At 58.3% G+C, this 13703-nt stretch overlaps 1 protein-coding gene across 1 annotated transcript in view; it reads right to left on the bottom strand.

The window, feature by feature from the left end:
- Positions 1-13703, bottom strand: part of APOLTP (apolipoprotein lipid transfer particle homolog) — a 140186-nt gene that overhangs the window by 29711 nt on the left and 96772 nt on the right. Inside the window, exons 48-54 of the mRNA XM_078439805.2 lie at positions 12142-12349; positions 9342-9508; positions 8002-8114; positions 6862-6937; positions 3736-3873; positions 2279-2441; positions 61-182 (exon numbers count right to left, since the gene is read on the bottom strand). Of these exons, the coding sequence (XP_078295931.2) occupies positions 61-182; positions 2279-2441; positions 3736-3873; positions 6862-6937; positions 8002-8114; positions 9342-9508; positions 12142-12349 (987 nt within the window). The remainder of the gene's footprint in view (positions 1-60; positions 183-2278; positions 2442-3735; positions 3874-6861; positions 6938-8001; positions 8115-9341; positions 9509-12141; positions 12350-13703) is intronic.

Below are 13703 nucleotides of genomic sequence, written 5' to 3'. Positions count from 1 at the left end.
CCTGCTCAGCCTACAGGCCTGGTAGAGTTCCCGGGGTCTCCTTCCAACCCAGACACCCACCTGGTCCTTGCCATCCCAGCCCACGGCCAGGTGGTCCCGGCGTCCACGTCGTGAATGCTCGGAGGACAGGCTGAGACTGCAGTGTCGCGGCAGGGAGAGGGGCAGCTGGTGCGTGAGCTCCACTGGGTGGGGGCACAGGGAGGGGCGGAGAGGGCCCAGGGGGATCTCAGCAGAAACAGCGACCACCTCCGGCAAGGTGGCCACTTGGGGGCCACGTGCTCAGGTAATCCACACAAAATTCAGAAGCTACACCTTCACTGGGTCACCCACCACTCAACGCACCCGCCCCCCACGCCCCCTGTCCCTGTGAGAGCCCCAAATCTCCCCTCCCTGCTTTGCAGGGAGACTCAGCACCTCCTGCATCAAGAGGTGGAGCCCTCGAACCTGGGCCTTGAGACTTATTAATAGGAGTTGGGGAAGGGGATGCTGCCACATCCCAGCCCAAGCTTCGAGAGGCCTCAGCTCCCATTCGCTCCCTGGGAACCTGCCCAGGCACCACAAGAGGGAACCCAGGCTGGCCTGCTGGACGGTGACCGCACATAGGCAGCACCTGGGTCTCCCAGCCGAGGCGGTCCTCGATCTGCCGGGAGCCAGCCCCCCGAGAGAGTTGGAGAGCCCAGCCAAGGTCAGCAGCAGCCTGTGCCCAACCTGATGCTTTCTGGTAGAAACCAGTGAGTTTGGGGATGGTTGTCACTCACCAAAGGCTGCCTGGGCCACCTGCCACCCAACATTCCTCACACTCAGGGGTGACCTGTGCCCCTTTTGAATGCCCCGCACCCACCCGGCCCACGGTCAGCTGGCCTCTACTCACATTCTGTTCTAGGGTGAGACATGGAGGCATCTCCATAGCTGAGACCTCACACTGGGCAGTCTCCCTGCCCTAGACTTTCTTCCTTCACCCCCTAGGCTAAGTCTAGCTGCCTGGACCTCTTGCAACACTTGACCCCATCTTGTGAGGCCACCGGTTGGCCCTGTCTTCTCAGACCCATGAGCAAGAGTCACCTGAGACTCCACGGGAGACAGTGGCCCTCTGAACTCTCTGGAAGGGTGCCAGCTGTTCCTACACAGGCTCCTGGGAGCTGTGCCCGGAGACAGTGCCACTAGGTGCTTCTTAAGGAGCCACCAGGTCATTAGTCTAGAGAACGCTGACCACGTTCATGGGCCCCGCACTCAGAGCCCTAACCCTCCTTCTTCCCACACTCTGACCCCCTGACTCCCATGCTCTGTACCCACAGAGCAGGGTCCTCAGGCTGCCCAGCCCAACCACACACCCCCTGCACGCACCCACACACCCTCTGCACGCGCGCACACACACACACACACACGCACGCTGCCTCAGCTTATTGAGGATCTATGCATTTCTTCTGCCTTGCAGGGCACACGTGTGGCAACTGTGACCCTGGGGAAATTCCTTCAGACCACCCAGCAGGTGGTGGCCCCGGGACCGGGGTCTGCATTGTGTCGCAGGCCTGCAGGTCGGGCTCTGCTCTGTGTAAACTGACAGCCTGTGTGACCTCACAGTCCTTTCCAGGGGGCTGTTTGCTGGAGGACCTCGGGGGACGCAGGTGCCGTCACTGGGGCTTCTGTGGGACAGCACTCACCTCCCCTGCCAACTCTCAGCCTCAGCTCTGAACCCCCTGGGAATGCTCAGGGCTGCCCCACCTTCCACACGTCCTGTCTTATCACACTCAGGGGAACCGTAACTCCGGGCTCGGGGCTGGGACCCTGAGTGGCTGGGGTCCCTGGGGCCGCCCGCCTGTCTGCACTGCTCGCTCCCCCTTCAGTGCACTTGGGCCACTCTGGCCTCGCTGCTGTTGCTCTAGCACTCCAGTCTTATTCCCACCTCAGGGCCTTTGCACATGCTTTTCCTTTTCCTCTCGATGCCCCTCCTCAGATCTTCACCACAGCCAGCTCCTCCTCATCATTCAGGGCTCAGCTTGGACATTACCTCGTCACACAGGCCTTCCTAGGCTGCCCCACCCACAGGAACCCCACACCCCCTAATCAAACCCTTCCCGCTCTCACACTCTGATAGGCTTTTCCTCACATTCGCATCCCTGCACACTGCCTCTCTCCCTGCGGGCAAGGACCTGGGCCATCTTATTTCCGGGCGGATCCCCCAGTGCCTGGAACAGCATCTGGGTCGAGCAAGCATTCGAAGATGGTTCGTGGAGTGAGAGAACCGGCCACCCCCGTCAGCGGCCTCTCAGACACTCACCCTGGAGGCTGAGGTTCCCTGGGGGCCTGGGGAAGGACCCAGAGAGGCTCCCGTGGAGGGTCACCACCTGGTCATCCCACAGAAGTATCTGGTGCAGGGTGCGGGTCCCACGGGCTCTCTCGTACGAGGTCTGCAGGACCAGCTCCCCAGGAAGGGTGCTGAACTGGAAGAGAAAGACAGCACCGGGTCACCGGACAACCTGGTCCGCGTTGCTGCTTGGGGTAGAAAAGAAGCACTTTCGGAAGAAGAAAGACAAGGAACACTCACGGCGCATGAACAGTACACGGGGCTGCCAGAGACATCAGGAAGCGAGAAAGCCAAAGGCTCCCGGGGGATGGGCAGACAACGCGGTGGAGGGGTGGAACACGACACAAGACGCCGCATGGCCCCGTAAAAAGGACACCACCTCTCAGCTCCCCTTCCAAGCTGTGTGGCCCAGGGTCAGTCCCCTAACTTCTCTGAGCTTCAGTTTCCCCGTCTATGAGACGGGATGAGAGTCCCAAGGCCAACCTCTGCCAGCCCGCGGCTGACCTGCGGGCACTGCCACGTGGGAGCTGCTGTGGTTTGCAGCAAGGGTTCCTCAAACACTCAGTGAGCAGGCATCATGTTCCAGACCCAGTGCTGAGCATCGGGGGAGGAAGTTAACTGCCCCACCCTGATGCAAGACCCCCGTTACTCCCTGCCCTGCGGAGGACAGCCGCTTCCTCCCTGCTGTCTCTGCTGCCCCCTGTAGGTCCCTCCCCACGCAGCAGCCGGAAGGGTCTGAAATCATCGCTTGGACCACATCCTCAAAGGCTTCCAATTTCACAGAGAACTAAATCCAAACTCCTCCCTGAGGCTTGCCAGGAGCCTACACGATTGGACCCCTACGACCTCCTACCGCAACCATACTCCCCCACTCTGCTCCAGCCCGGTGGCCACTCCTCAAACATCCCAACTCATTCCTGCCCCCAGGACCTTTGTATGTGCTCTTCCCTCTGCCTGGAAGGCCTTTCCACCAGATTTTCAGACGGCCGACACTTGCTGGTCATCTGGGGCTAGCTCAAATGTCAGCTTCTTTGTGAGGGTTTCCTGGCCCCCTAAAGAGCTCCCCCGCTATCACCCCATTTTTCTTTTCTCTATAGTATGTATCACCATCTGGAGTATTTTCTTACTTATTAATGCAATTTTGGGGGGGTCAATCGCCCCACCGGATGGACACGGGATGAGAGGAAGGATCCACCAATCCTATTCCAGGCGATGTCCTCTGCTTCTAGGACCTGCCTGTCCTGGACCCTAGTAGGGGCTCAATAAATAACGTGCAAGGGAAGGAGACAGGGAGGAAGGGACAGACACAGAGACCAGCTGCCGATCCATTCTAGCGAGTCTCGCCTACTTCACAGCCCGTGACAATTCCTCTTTTCTCGAAGGGCCGCCCCAAGAGCCTCCCCAGCCGGCCCCGGCTGCCCTCCATGCACCTGGGGGAAGGTCTGTTCCAGCCTGATGATGTTGGTGACACTGGCCTTCGCGGTCACCACCCTGGTGCCCACGTGGAAATGATGCTCTTCTACCGCCACGAAAATCGCGCTCTCGGCCTCATGCTCGGAATACTGTAGCTGGGTCAGAGAAGCAGGGGAGAGATTTCCTCATTAGTTTCCTTTATTTTTTTTTTTAATTTTTTTTAATATGTATTTTTGAGAGACAGACCATGAGTGGGAAAGGGGCAAGGAGAGAGGGAGACCCAGAAGCCAAAGCAGGCTCCAGGCTCCGAGCTGTCCGCACAGAGCCTAATGCAGGACCTGAACCCACCAACTGTGAGAACGTGACCTGAGCCAAAGTTGGACGCCAAACCACTGAGCCACCCAGGTGCCTGCCCCATTGGTTTCTGATGGAACGTTCAGGTGGATCCCGGCTCCAGGCTGTAGGGTTGGGCCCAAGACACCTGCAGCTTCCTGGGCTGGACGAAGTCTGAGGAGATGAGGGTCCTGAGCCCCGGCCGAGGCTACCAGGTGTGCCCATGACAACCACCTCTCCAAGCCCTTCGAGCTGTAACACGCACTTGAAGGCAGCTACTATCCCGGGGCCATCGGGCAAGAATTGTGGTTGCATTAGTGTTGTGGACAGCAGGGGGCAGTCTAGCGCAGGGAACTAGGCACAGGCAGGGACAGCAGATGCCCATTCTGGCTCCACGGCTGTCACATGGGGTGGATGACCCCTGGCTAGTTCCTTAACCACTCGAGTCTCTGCTTTCTAGCCAGAGATAATAACCGGGATGATGAGACTTTTTATTAATGTGCTGCAAAAAGCGTATGAAGTAATGTGCCATCTTCCAGACTGGCTACAACCACAGAATCACTTAGGGCATTAGCCACAGATAGAGATTCTGGGTTCCTACCCGCCGCTTGTAAAAACAGAACCTCTGGGAACAGGGTGGAAAGACTGGTATTTTAAAATGTATTTTCTTTGAGAGAGACACAGAGAGAGAGCAAGAGAGAGAAAGCCTGCTTGCAAGCAGGGGTGGAGGGCAGACAGAGAGAGAGAATCCTAAGCAGACTCCACATTCAGTGCAGAGCCCGATGTGGGGCCTGATGCCATGACCCCAGGATCATGACCTGAGCTGAAACGAAGAGTTGGATGCTCAAATGACTGAGCTACCCAGGTGCCCCCAAACTGGTATTTTTGAAGAGCTCTGCGGATTAGCAGTACCCTGTCAAAACATTCAACCCAGATCTCATCTTGAACAAAGAATCTGACAAATCCCGACGGAGGAGTTTTGCAAAATAACTGCCTGGAAACTTCACAACTGTCAGTGCAGGGCTTTTCCTGCTTAGGGGGAAGTGTATCAACCTCTGCAACTTACTTTGAAATGTGTCAAAAACTCAGCTGGATGGGGAGCTATCTGATAAAGCAAGAGGAGTGAACCAGGAGTAAGGAAATCTAGGCACTGGGTATGTGGATGTTCACTACAAAATTGCTTTCATTTTCCAGTGTCTGGAAAGGTTAATAGTAAAAATATTGGCGGGGGGAATAGGTACTGGGCAGGAGAAAAATTTCTAGATCAGGGGTCCACTTTGGGCCAAATTTGGCTCATCACTTGATTGTGTAAATAAAGTTTTATTGTAACACAGCCACACCCATTTATTTACATATTGTCCATGGCTGCTTTTTTGTTACAGTGACAGCACTGAGCATTGCAACAGAGACCATATTGGGTTTAAAGGCGAAAATATTTACTATCTGGCTCCTAAGGTCTGCAGACCTCTGTTCCAGATTAAGAAATCAAAAAGAACAACTAAGCACCCCTGGTGATCCTGCAGAAGGTCCTAGATTTAAAAGAAACTAAAAACAAACAAATTTTTTAAAAACCCAGCTTGAAAGAACATTACTGGAGTAACTAGGAAATTTTATTACAGACTACATATTAAATCATAATATTACTACATCATGTTAAATTTCCTGAGTTTTGTACTTACACTGTGTTATACAAGAAAATAGACTTTTAATAGGAAACACTCACTGAAGTATTTAGAAGTAAAGAGGTATGATGTGTCCAGAAACATGTCTGTAGCATCTCTTAATTGCACAGAAGAAAATGTATGCGTGTGTGTGAATATACAAATATATATAACACGTAAGTATAAACAGAAAGTTTTGGCAGGATATTAACAACTGGGGAATGTTCACTGTCCCACAGTATCTTTTCTATAGATTGGAAAGTATACAAAACAAAGACTGGGGTCGGGGGGACAAGAGGTTCCCTGATGGATCGTACAGCTGCAACGAAGCTTGGGGAGCACTGACATCATGTGAGCGCACCAGGACGGGGCCTGGCACACGGTAGGGGCTCTGCAAACAGAGGCGGCCGAGCCCCGGGCAGGGAGGGCACTTAACAAAACCGGGTGGCTGGCAGGATGGCGAAGTGACCAGTCGGCAAATGTAACAACCAGTCACTCATTCCATCAGTCAACATCTTTCCCGGAGCACCTACTGTGTGCTGGGCCCTGGGCCGGGTATGCCCTCCAGAAGCTTCTGATTTGGGAAAGAGTTGCAGACAGGGAAACAGGTAATGGTAACAGTAACGGAGGGAGGGGGGCACGCCAGCCTGGGCCTGCTGTCTACCCCCAGGACCCCCAAATGCCACGCGCAGGCCAGATGCGTGACCAGGGGCTGTCCTGGGGGTCCTGGGTGAAAAGGGGATTTACGGACAAGGGCGGGAAGAGACACAGAGAGCCTGGGCCGTGGGAACAAGACAGGGCACCCGGGTGGCACTGCTGCCTCAGCTCTAAGGCCTGGGCCACTCGACCCAGCTGCCGGGAGCCTGCCAGGCCGGTGAGGTGGTGTCGGTGTCAGGCCTCCGGCAGGCGGGCCTCCCCCGCTCCCCAGGGTCTCGTGGGCTCAGTGGGGGGCTGCAGGCCCGGCCCAGGAATGTGAGCCTGGGGGTGTCTGGGAAAGCTGGAGCCAGGGGTTTCTGAGGGCAGCCCACAGGGGCCTGCCGTGGGCCTGCGGACACATGTGGACAGGTTACGGTCCCCGGCAGGGCCCCCTCCCACCTCGGCAGGGCATCTGGAAGCAGTCAGGGCTCAGGGGCGGCTGGGCACAGTTACCTTGGCTGAGGCTGTGCGGGGACAGCAGCCCAGAAGGCCAGGGAGGCGGTGCCGGCCGGAGAGCTGCAGCTCTTTGCTGGAAGGAAGGACAGAGTGTGCCTGAGGCTGGGCACGAGGGCGCCCACGGCTGGTCAGGGCAGGCCAACCTCCCCGGCAGAGGGCAGGAGATCCAGGAACCTGGCCGGGGGCCGGTGGGGGCGTTCGCACACCCCAGGCCCAAGGGCCGCGTGGTGCCGGGTCAGGTGACACGCGTTTCCATCCCCGCCCGGCCTGTGTCGGGTGCTGGCCGGGGAAAGTTCCTCAATTACCCTCTGTGAGCCTCAGTTTCCCCCTCAGCATAACGAGCTGTAGCGGTGCCGGGCTGAGTGTCTTCGGCGGGCCCATCAATAGGCCCTCTCCGGTTTGGCCAGTGGAAGCCTCAGCAGGGTCTAGACGGCAGCATTTCAAACGTGGGCTCGCTCCTGGCAGCCGAGTGCACACGGCACGCTTTCCCCTGGCCCCTCCAGGCCAAGGTGCTCATGGCGGCCCAGTGCTGTGAGCTCCAGGCTGCTGCCCCTTCCTGGTGGCTCGGCCACACCGTGGTGTCACTCGTGGCTGTGGGCTGATGTGTGCACGTAGCAGCATCTCTGGCCACTGCCCACTAGAAGCCAGTAGCTCCCCAGCTACAACAACCAGAAATTTCCCCAGACGTGGCCCCATGACCCTGGGCGGGCACAGTCACCCTTCGGCGACCTGGTACGGGGGCTGGAGCCTGGTGGCCCCCCGACTTCATACATGCGTGAGGCCACCGGGCACCGGGCCAGCCACCCGGCAGGTCCCCAGACTGAAGAGCTCTAACAATGACTAATTTGAATTTGAGGCCTAGGATGCATTTAGTTTGTGGGACCAGGAACTTCTCATCTGTGTCCTGCCCCCCAAAGGCCAAGGCTATTTTACGAGCTGTGTGGCCTTGGGCAGGTTGCTATGCTTCTCTGAGCCTTTCTTTCCACATCTGTGCAGTAGGGCTGTGGGGACGGTTCAAGGAGGCGCTGGGGGTTAGAGGTCAGCACGCGGTAGGGACCCAGCTGATCTCTCCCCCTCACCCATCCCTTTCTTCTCGGTGGGGGAGGGGGGCGGGCAGAGTGGCAGGGAGCCCCTCACCTGAGCACCTGGCTCTGGCCACGCACGTCAAGGACCAGGCTGGCTTGAGAATCACAGGTCAGCTGCAGGGAAGAGTGCATCTGTCCCTCTGCCCAGAGCTTCTGGAACACGAGCTGAGGAAGCAGCAGGCTGTGAGGTATGGGGGGGTACGGGGGGCCCGAGGACCCTCCCAAGCCAGGCCCCACTCTGCAGCCCACAGTGCACCCCACCAGGCCTGCATCCCCGGACGCCAGCAGAAAATGAGCCCCACCACGTCTCCCCACCACGGGGCCCGAGACCAAGAAAAGGGGGTTTAGATGAAGTCAGAGGGAGCAGGAACCAGGTTCCCTCAGTTGGGGGGGTCCAGTGACAAAGACCCCCTGCATGAGGGCTGACAGGGCCTCTGGGAACAGCCTCTCCTCGGGGCAGAGTGGAGTGGGGGCGGGGACGTGCTGCTAATCAAAAACAAGACACTTCTGGAATGTGCCAGTGACTCGCCGGGCAGCCAGAGGGCCCAGCCGGGAAAGGCAACTCTGTGCCAAGGGGCAGTGGCCGGAGCCTGACCCCATTCACGGGGCCACAGCAGGTTCTTCTTCCCAGATGTGGGAGGGCAGCATGGCAAGGGGCCCAGCTGCCAGCCAGAGCCCCTTTGGCTGCCCGCTTGCCACATGACCTTGGGCAGGTGGCATACCCTCTCACGTGTGACCCGGAGACAGTGATGACGGCGACTCACCATCACAGCGGCAGCCAAAGCTTCTAAACCACCTGCTCCACCAGGTGTAACTGATGTGAACTCTCCCCGTGCTCCCCAACCCCGTGCTATCAGCACAAGTATCACCCCCATTTCATGAGACTGAGGGCACAGAGAGGCTAAGGAACCTGCCCCGGGCCACACAGCCCGCAGGCATCAGAGCTGGGATCTGACTCCCAGAGCCGAGATTCCTAAGGACTCTGCCGCCCGCCTCTCACGGGGTGTTAGGAGGAGGAAAGGAGTCACGGCACAGAAAACCCCGGCGCTGAGCACCCCGGTGCTCCACAGACCAAAGCTGGGCTTTCACTTGAACGCAAGACCGGAAGGGGCAAAAAAAGCACGCAGGGCGGGGAGCTGGAACTCGGGCCGCAGGAGGCCCGTCCACACGCCCCAGGGCTGCAAACACAAAGATGGCTGAGCAGACACGGGTTCCAGCGGTCAGTGTCACCAACAGCCTTCACCGACTGGAAAGTGCCAGAGAGATACAGAGAGAGAGAGAGCACGGTCGGTCGTGCACACAGCGGGCCTGGCGCAGGCTGGGAACCGGATGGAGTGGGTAGAACTGGAGGGAGACCGGCCCAGCGTGGAGGTGGGGGGACCCACGTCTCACCTGGCTGGCGAAGGGCAGGCCCAGCCCCCGGAGAGCGGGTACCGCGTGGCTGGCATTCACCATCAGCTCCAGAGTGCCGTCCATCGGCCAGGCCACCAACGCTGCCACGTCCACGCTGACCCCACCATCCCCTCCGTGGAGGGCCACGCTGGCCTCGGTCTGGGTCTCTAAGGGCAGAGAAGGGCACAGGCTGCTAAGGGCTCAGTTTGCCTGCTTTCTCAGGGGGCATGAACCCCAGGCAAGGCTTCTTGCTTTGAGCCACCGGGACGTCAAGAGGCGGCCCCCACCTGCCCCCGGGGATCTCGGCCTGGCTTCTCCTCCTCCTGGGCTGGCTGCCAAACTGACACTTCGCACTGTCCCCGCCAACCCTTCATGCTCCCCGCCTAGGGAGGGTCAGCCCCTCGAGGGCAGGGCCTTTACTTTTTCCCGGGCCCATCCCCAGCACTTAGCACCCCTGGACACACCCCAGGGCTCCAGGGCTTGCCAAGGGAACAGAAGAATACTTCCCTCCAGGTTTATCAAACATCCAATCACTATCAAATGATTCCAACCTGCAGCCTGCCTGGCCCAGACTGGAGGGGCCCCGCTCTTTCCACCCATCCAGGAACCTCTCATGGTGCCCAGCTGGACCACGCCTCATCTTAGCAAGCAGGGGGAAAAAAACCCTCTGGACAAGGAGAATCCAGAAGCTTTCTTCTTCTCCTTTTTGGACTTAGACTCCTCCTGCTCCATTAGAAAATACTTACCCAGGGTAAGTGCATGAGGCCTAGTCTACATCAGAGGCCAGCTTCCTGGGCCATGCACCCCACAGCCCCAGCCTGTGACCCCTGGCCCAGGCCATCGCCAGCCTTGTGGGCCCATCAGCGCAGGTGGCGCTTTTGGCAGATGTGGACAAGGTGGCCCTAAGCCTCGGTTTCCTCATCAATTAAGTGGGCACAGCCTGCCCACCTTGAGTGACGATGCCAAGATTCGCGGAGGTAACACACCTGAAAACACCCGGGGGGCACACAGACCTCAGGAAGCGTTCCTGTCCTCACCTGATGCGGTGTTTAACCACATGCACCTGCTGTGTAGGGGGCCCGAAGAGGAGGGGACACACATCTGAAGGGGCCCCTATCTCCACGCCCGGGCATGTTTCAGACCCTCGGGGACACCAAGAATGTTAATACCAGGCAGAAAATACCCCCTAAGGGGTTGGGACAGTTAAACATGGACAGCAGTGCACAGGTGAGAAGTTTCTGCGGCTACAGGCGGCCACACCAGGTTTCTCAAGGGCCAGGAACCGGTCATCCTGGAACGACTGTCCCGTCATTTACCTGCCACGACCCCAGTAAACCCTTCCTCAGAGCAGTCTGTGAGGTCAGTCCCTCTCTGTCTGTTCCAGGTTCCCACTCAGCCCATAGCGGGCTGAGAGCCAAGGACAGAAAAGAAGATGGCCCAAATGACAGGGGAGCCACCAAGGGTCCCGTTCTCTGCAATCTACATAGTGGTCAGACAGTGGCTCTGGAGTCACACTGCCCGGATTCAAGTCCTGATCTCAATGTTCAACAGCTGTGTGGCCTGGGACACGTGACTCAACCTGAGTTTCCATCCTTCTCTGCAGAATGGGGGCAGTGACTAATCTCTACCTCATATGTTCATGACTTCATTCAACAGATGTTTAATTGAACACCCACTCCACTCCACTCTGCAGAACAGGTAAAAATCATCCCTGGGTCCTTGTGGAGTACACATCCTAGCGTGGGTGGGCAGAAGACAGGCAATGAGAAATGAAGGTGTTTAGTAAGTATGTTATATGGTATGTTAGAGCTACCAAGCCAGGAAAAGGATGGAATGAGCTAGAGAGAGGTGGGGGTACAAATAAACAGGGTGGGTGGGAAAGGACTCATGGAGGAGATGACTTATGAAAAATATCTGAAGGAGGTGAGGGACTGAGTCAAGCACATATGCAGGGGAAGAGCCTTCGAGGCAGAGGAACAGCCTGTGCAAAGGTCCTGAGGCAGGAGCAAGCCCGACGCGTCTGAAGAATAGCGAGGAGTAAAGTAAGTAGGGGCCAGAAGTCGTGGTCAGTGAGATGAGTGTGCGGATCCTGAGGGCTCAGAGGCCCCACTGTGGGCTTCAACTCTCCCTGGTGTGACTAGATGGCTGAGCAGACCCGGCGAGCTCCTGTGTGTAGACAGCTTGCCTGGTGTGTATGCAGTAAGCCTCGATCAACACTGGCTCTTATTACCGTTACCTTCCCTTCCCCCTCCATCAGAAGTTAAACCGTTTCCCCCTAAAAATTAAGTTGAAGTCGCAGCCACTAGTGCCAATGAGCGTGACCTTATTTGGAAACAAGGTCTCTGCAGAGGTCATCGTGCTGACATGAGGTCGTGCTGGAGTAGGGGGGGGCCCGAATCCAGCATCTGGTGTCCCCAAGAAAAGAGGCACAGACAGATGGGAGGGATGTGGCCACAAGCCGGGGAACGGCTGGGTGGAGAGGCAAGGAAGGACTGTCCCCAGAGAGCCTTGGGCAGGAGGGTGGCCCTGCTGACACCTGAGCTCTGACCTCTGACCTCCAGGACCGTCAGTGAACAAGCATCTGTGGTTTCGGGCCATGCAGTTTGTGGTGCTTTGCCTTGGCAGGTCTGGGAAAGGAGCGCATGCTCGCAGGGAATCGGGCAAGGATGTCCCGGTTGGTTCTGGAGCTCAGGACCACTCTGGGCCCGAGGGGGTCTCAGCGCACCCGAGACTGGCGGGCAGGCTCCGGGCCGGGGGAAGCCGGCTCTTGGGTCTCGGGGCAGGGCCCTGGGGGCCTTACCGAGCATCTGCAGCCTGGCGCTAAGGCGGGCCTTGCGCGGGAGTCCGGCCCGCAGCAGGGTCACGCTGTTGTGTTCGCTCCAGCCAATGAGTTCCAGGTGCCCAGCACGGCGACAGCAGCTCACGGAGTAGCTCAGGGAGGTGGACCCCGCCAAGATGCGTCCGGAATGCTCGAAGCTGGAGCTGCGGCCAGGAACCTCCACAGCGGCCTGGAATGACACGGAGGAGAGGCCGCCTCACCCTGTGCCGGGAAGGCAGCCCGGCCCAGCTCCCCCTGGATCCGGGAAACCCACAGCGCCGGGCTGGGAGGAACAGAGGCCCCCCTGCAGGAGCAGGTTTAAGGAGGAGCAGGGTTGCATGTGCTGTTTTGCCGGGTGGGGCTTGCTGGTTGAAGAGTATCTAATAAGAGGAGGGGCTCTTAGAACTGCGATGGCTCAGGTAGGCCACATGGGCACAGAGCTCCCGCCCTGCCTAAAACCTTCCAAAGGTACATGTGCTTTGTAAACTTTTTACTGTGGTAAAATACACGTAATACTTACCAATTGAAGTCTACTTTTTAAATGCTTATTTATTTGAGAGAGAGCATGAGTAGGGAAGGGGCAGAGAGAGAGATTGACAGAGACAGAGAAAATCCCAAGCAGGTTCTGCACCGTCAGCATGGAGCCTGACGTGGGACTCGATCTCACGAACCGCGAGATCATGACCTGAGCCGAAATCAAGAGTCAGAGGCTTAACTGGCTGAGCCACCCGGGCGCCCCCATCCCTTGTGATCTCTTGAGCAAGAGAAGCGCCTTGTGTTCTAACAAGGTGACCTCTGGGGGGCTCCTGGAGAGGGCCGGCCACCAGGAAGACTGAGCCTTGGTTAGAAGCTGGAACCTTCAGCCCCGGCCCCCCATCCTTGAGGAGGGGTGGAGGAGCTGGGGATTGAGTTAATGACCCAACATGCCTACGTGATGAAGCCTCCATGAAAACCCAACTGTGGGGCTCGGGGGGGTGGGGGAACACATCTACGTGCAGGGAAAGCGAGCCAGCAAATTGTGCAGGGAAAGCGAGCCAGCAAATTGTGCAGGGAAACCCCACCCATCTGGCTACACACGTTCTGTGCACCAGAGGGAAAACAAGAGCACGTTCTGGGCAGAGGGTGAGGGTGGGGGGGTGACGTCGACCAGGGCGGGTCTACGTGGGGAGGGTGGGGGAGGTGATGTTGACCAGGGCGGTCTATGCGGGGGGGGGGGGGGGGTGACGTCAACCCGCGTGGGTCTACGCCCGGCGGGGGGGGGGGGGGGTTGACATCGATCAGGGCAGGTCTACGCGGGGAGGGAAAGGGGGGTGACGTGGACCCGCGTGGTCTACGCGGGGAGATGACGTCGACCAGGGCGGGTCTACGCAGCCAGGGTGGGGGTGACACCGACCAGGGCAGGTCTGTGCAGGGAAGACTGGAGAAGGGACATGTACGCAAAGACCCGGGGAAGCCAGAGGCGGGCAGGGGGCACGGAAGGCAAGGAGGACCTGCCAGTTTGAGTACAGGGCGCGGACAGCGTGGCCCGAAGAAAGTCCACGAGG

Source organism: Panthera onca, chromosome E3 (assembly GCF_046562875.1).
Source record: "Panthera onca isolate mPanOnc1 chromosome E3, mPanOnc1 haplotype 2, whole genome shotgun sequence".
Classification (NCBI taxonomy): domain Eukaryota; kingdom Metazoa; phylum Chordata; class Mammalia; order Carnivora; family Felidae; genus Panthera; species Panthera onca.
Note: the sequence above shows the minus strand (reverse complement) of the source record. Positions and strands in the feature narration are given on the sequence as shown.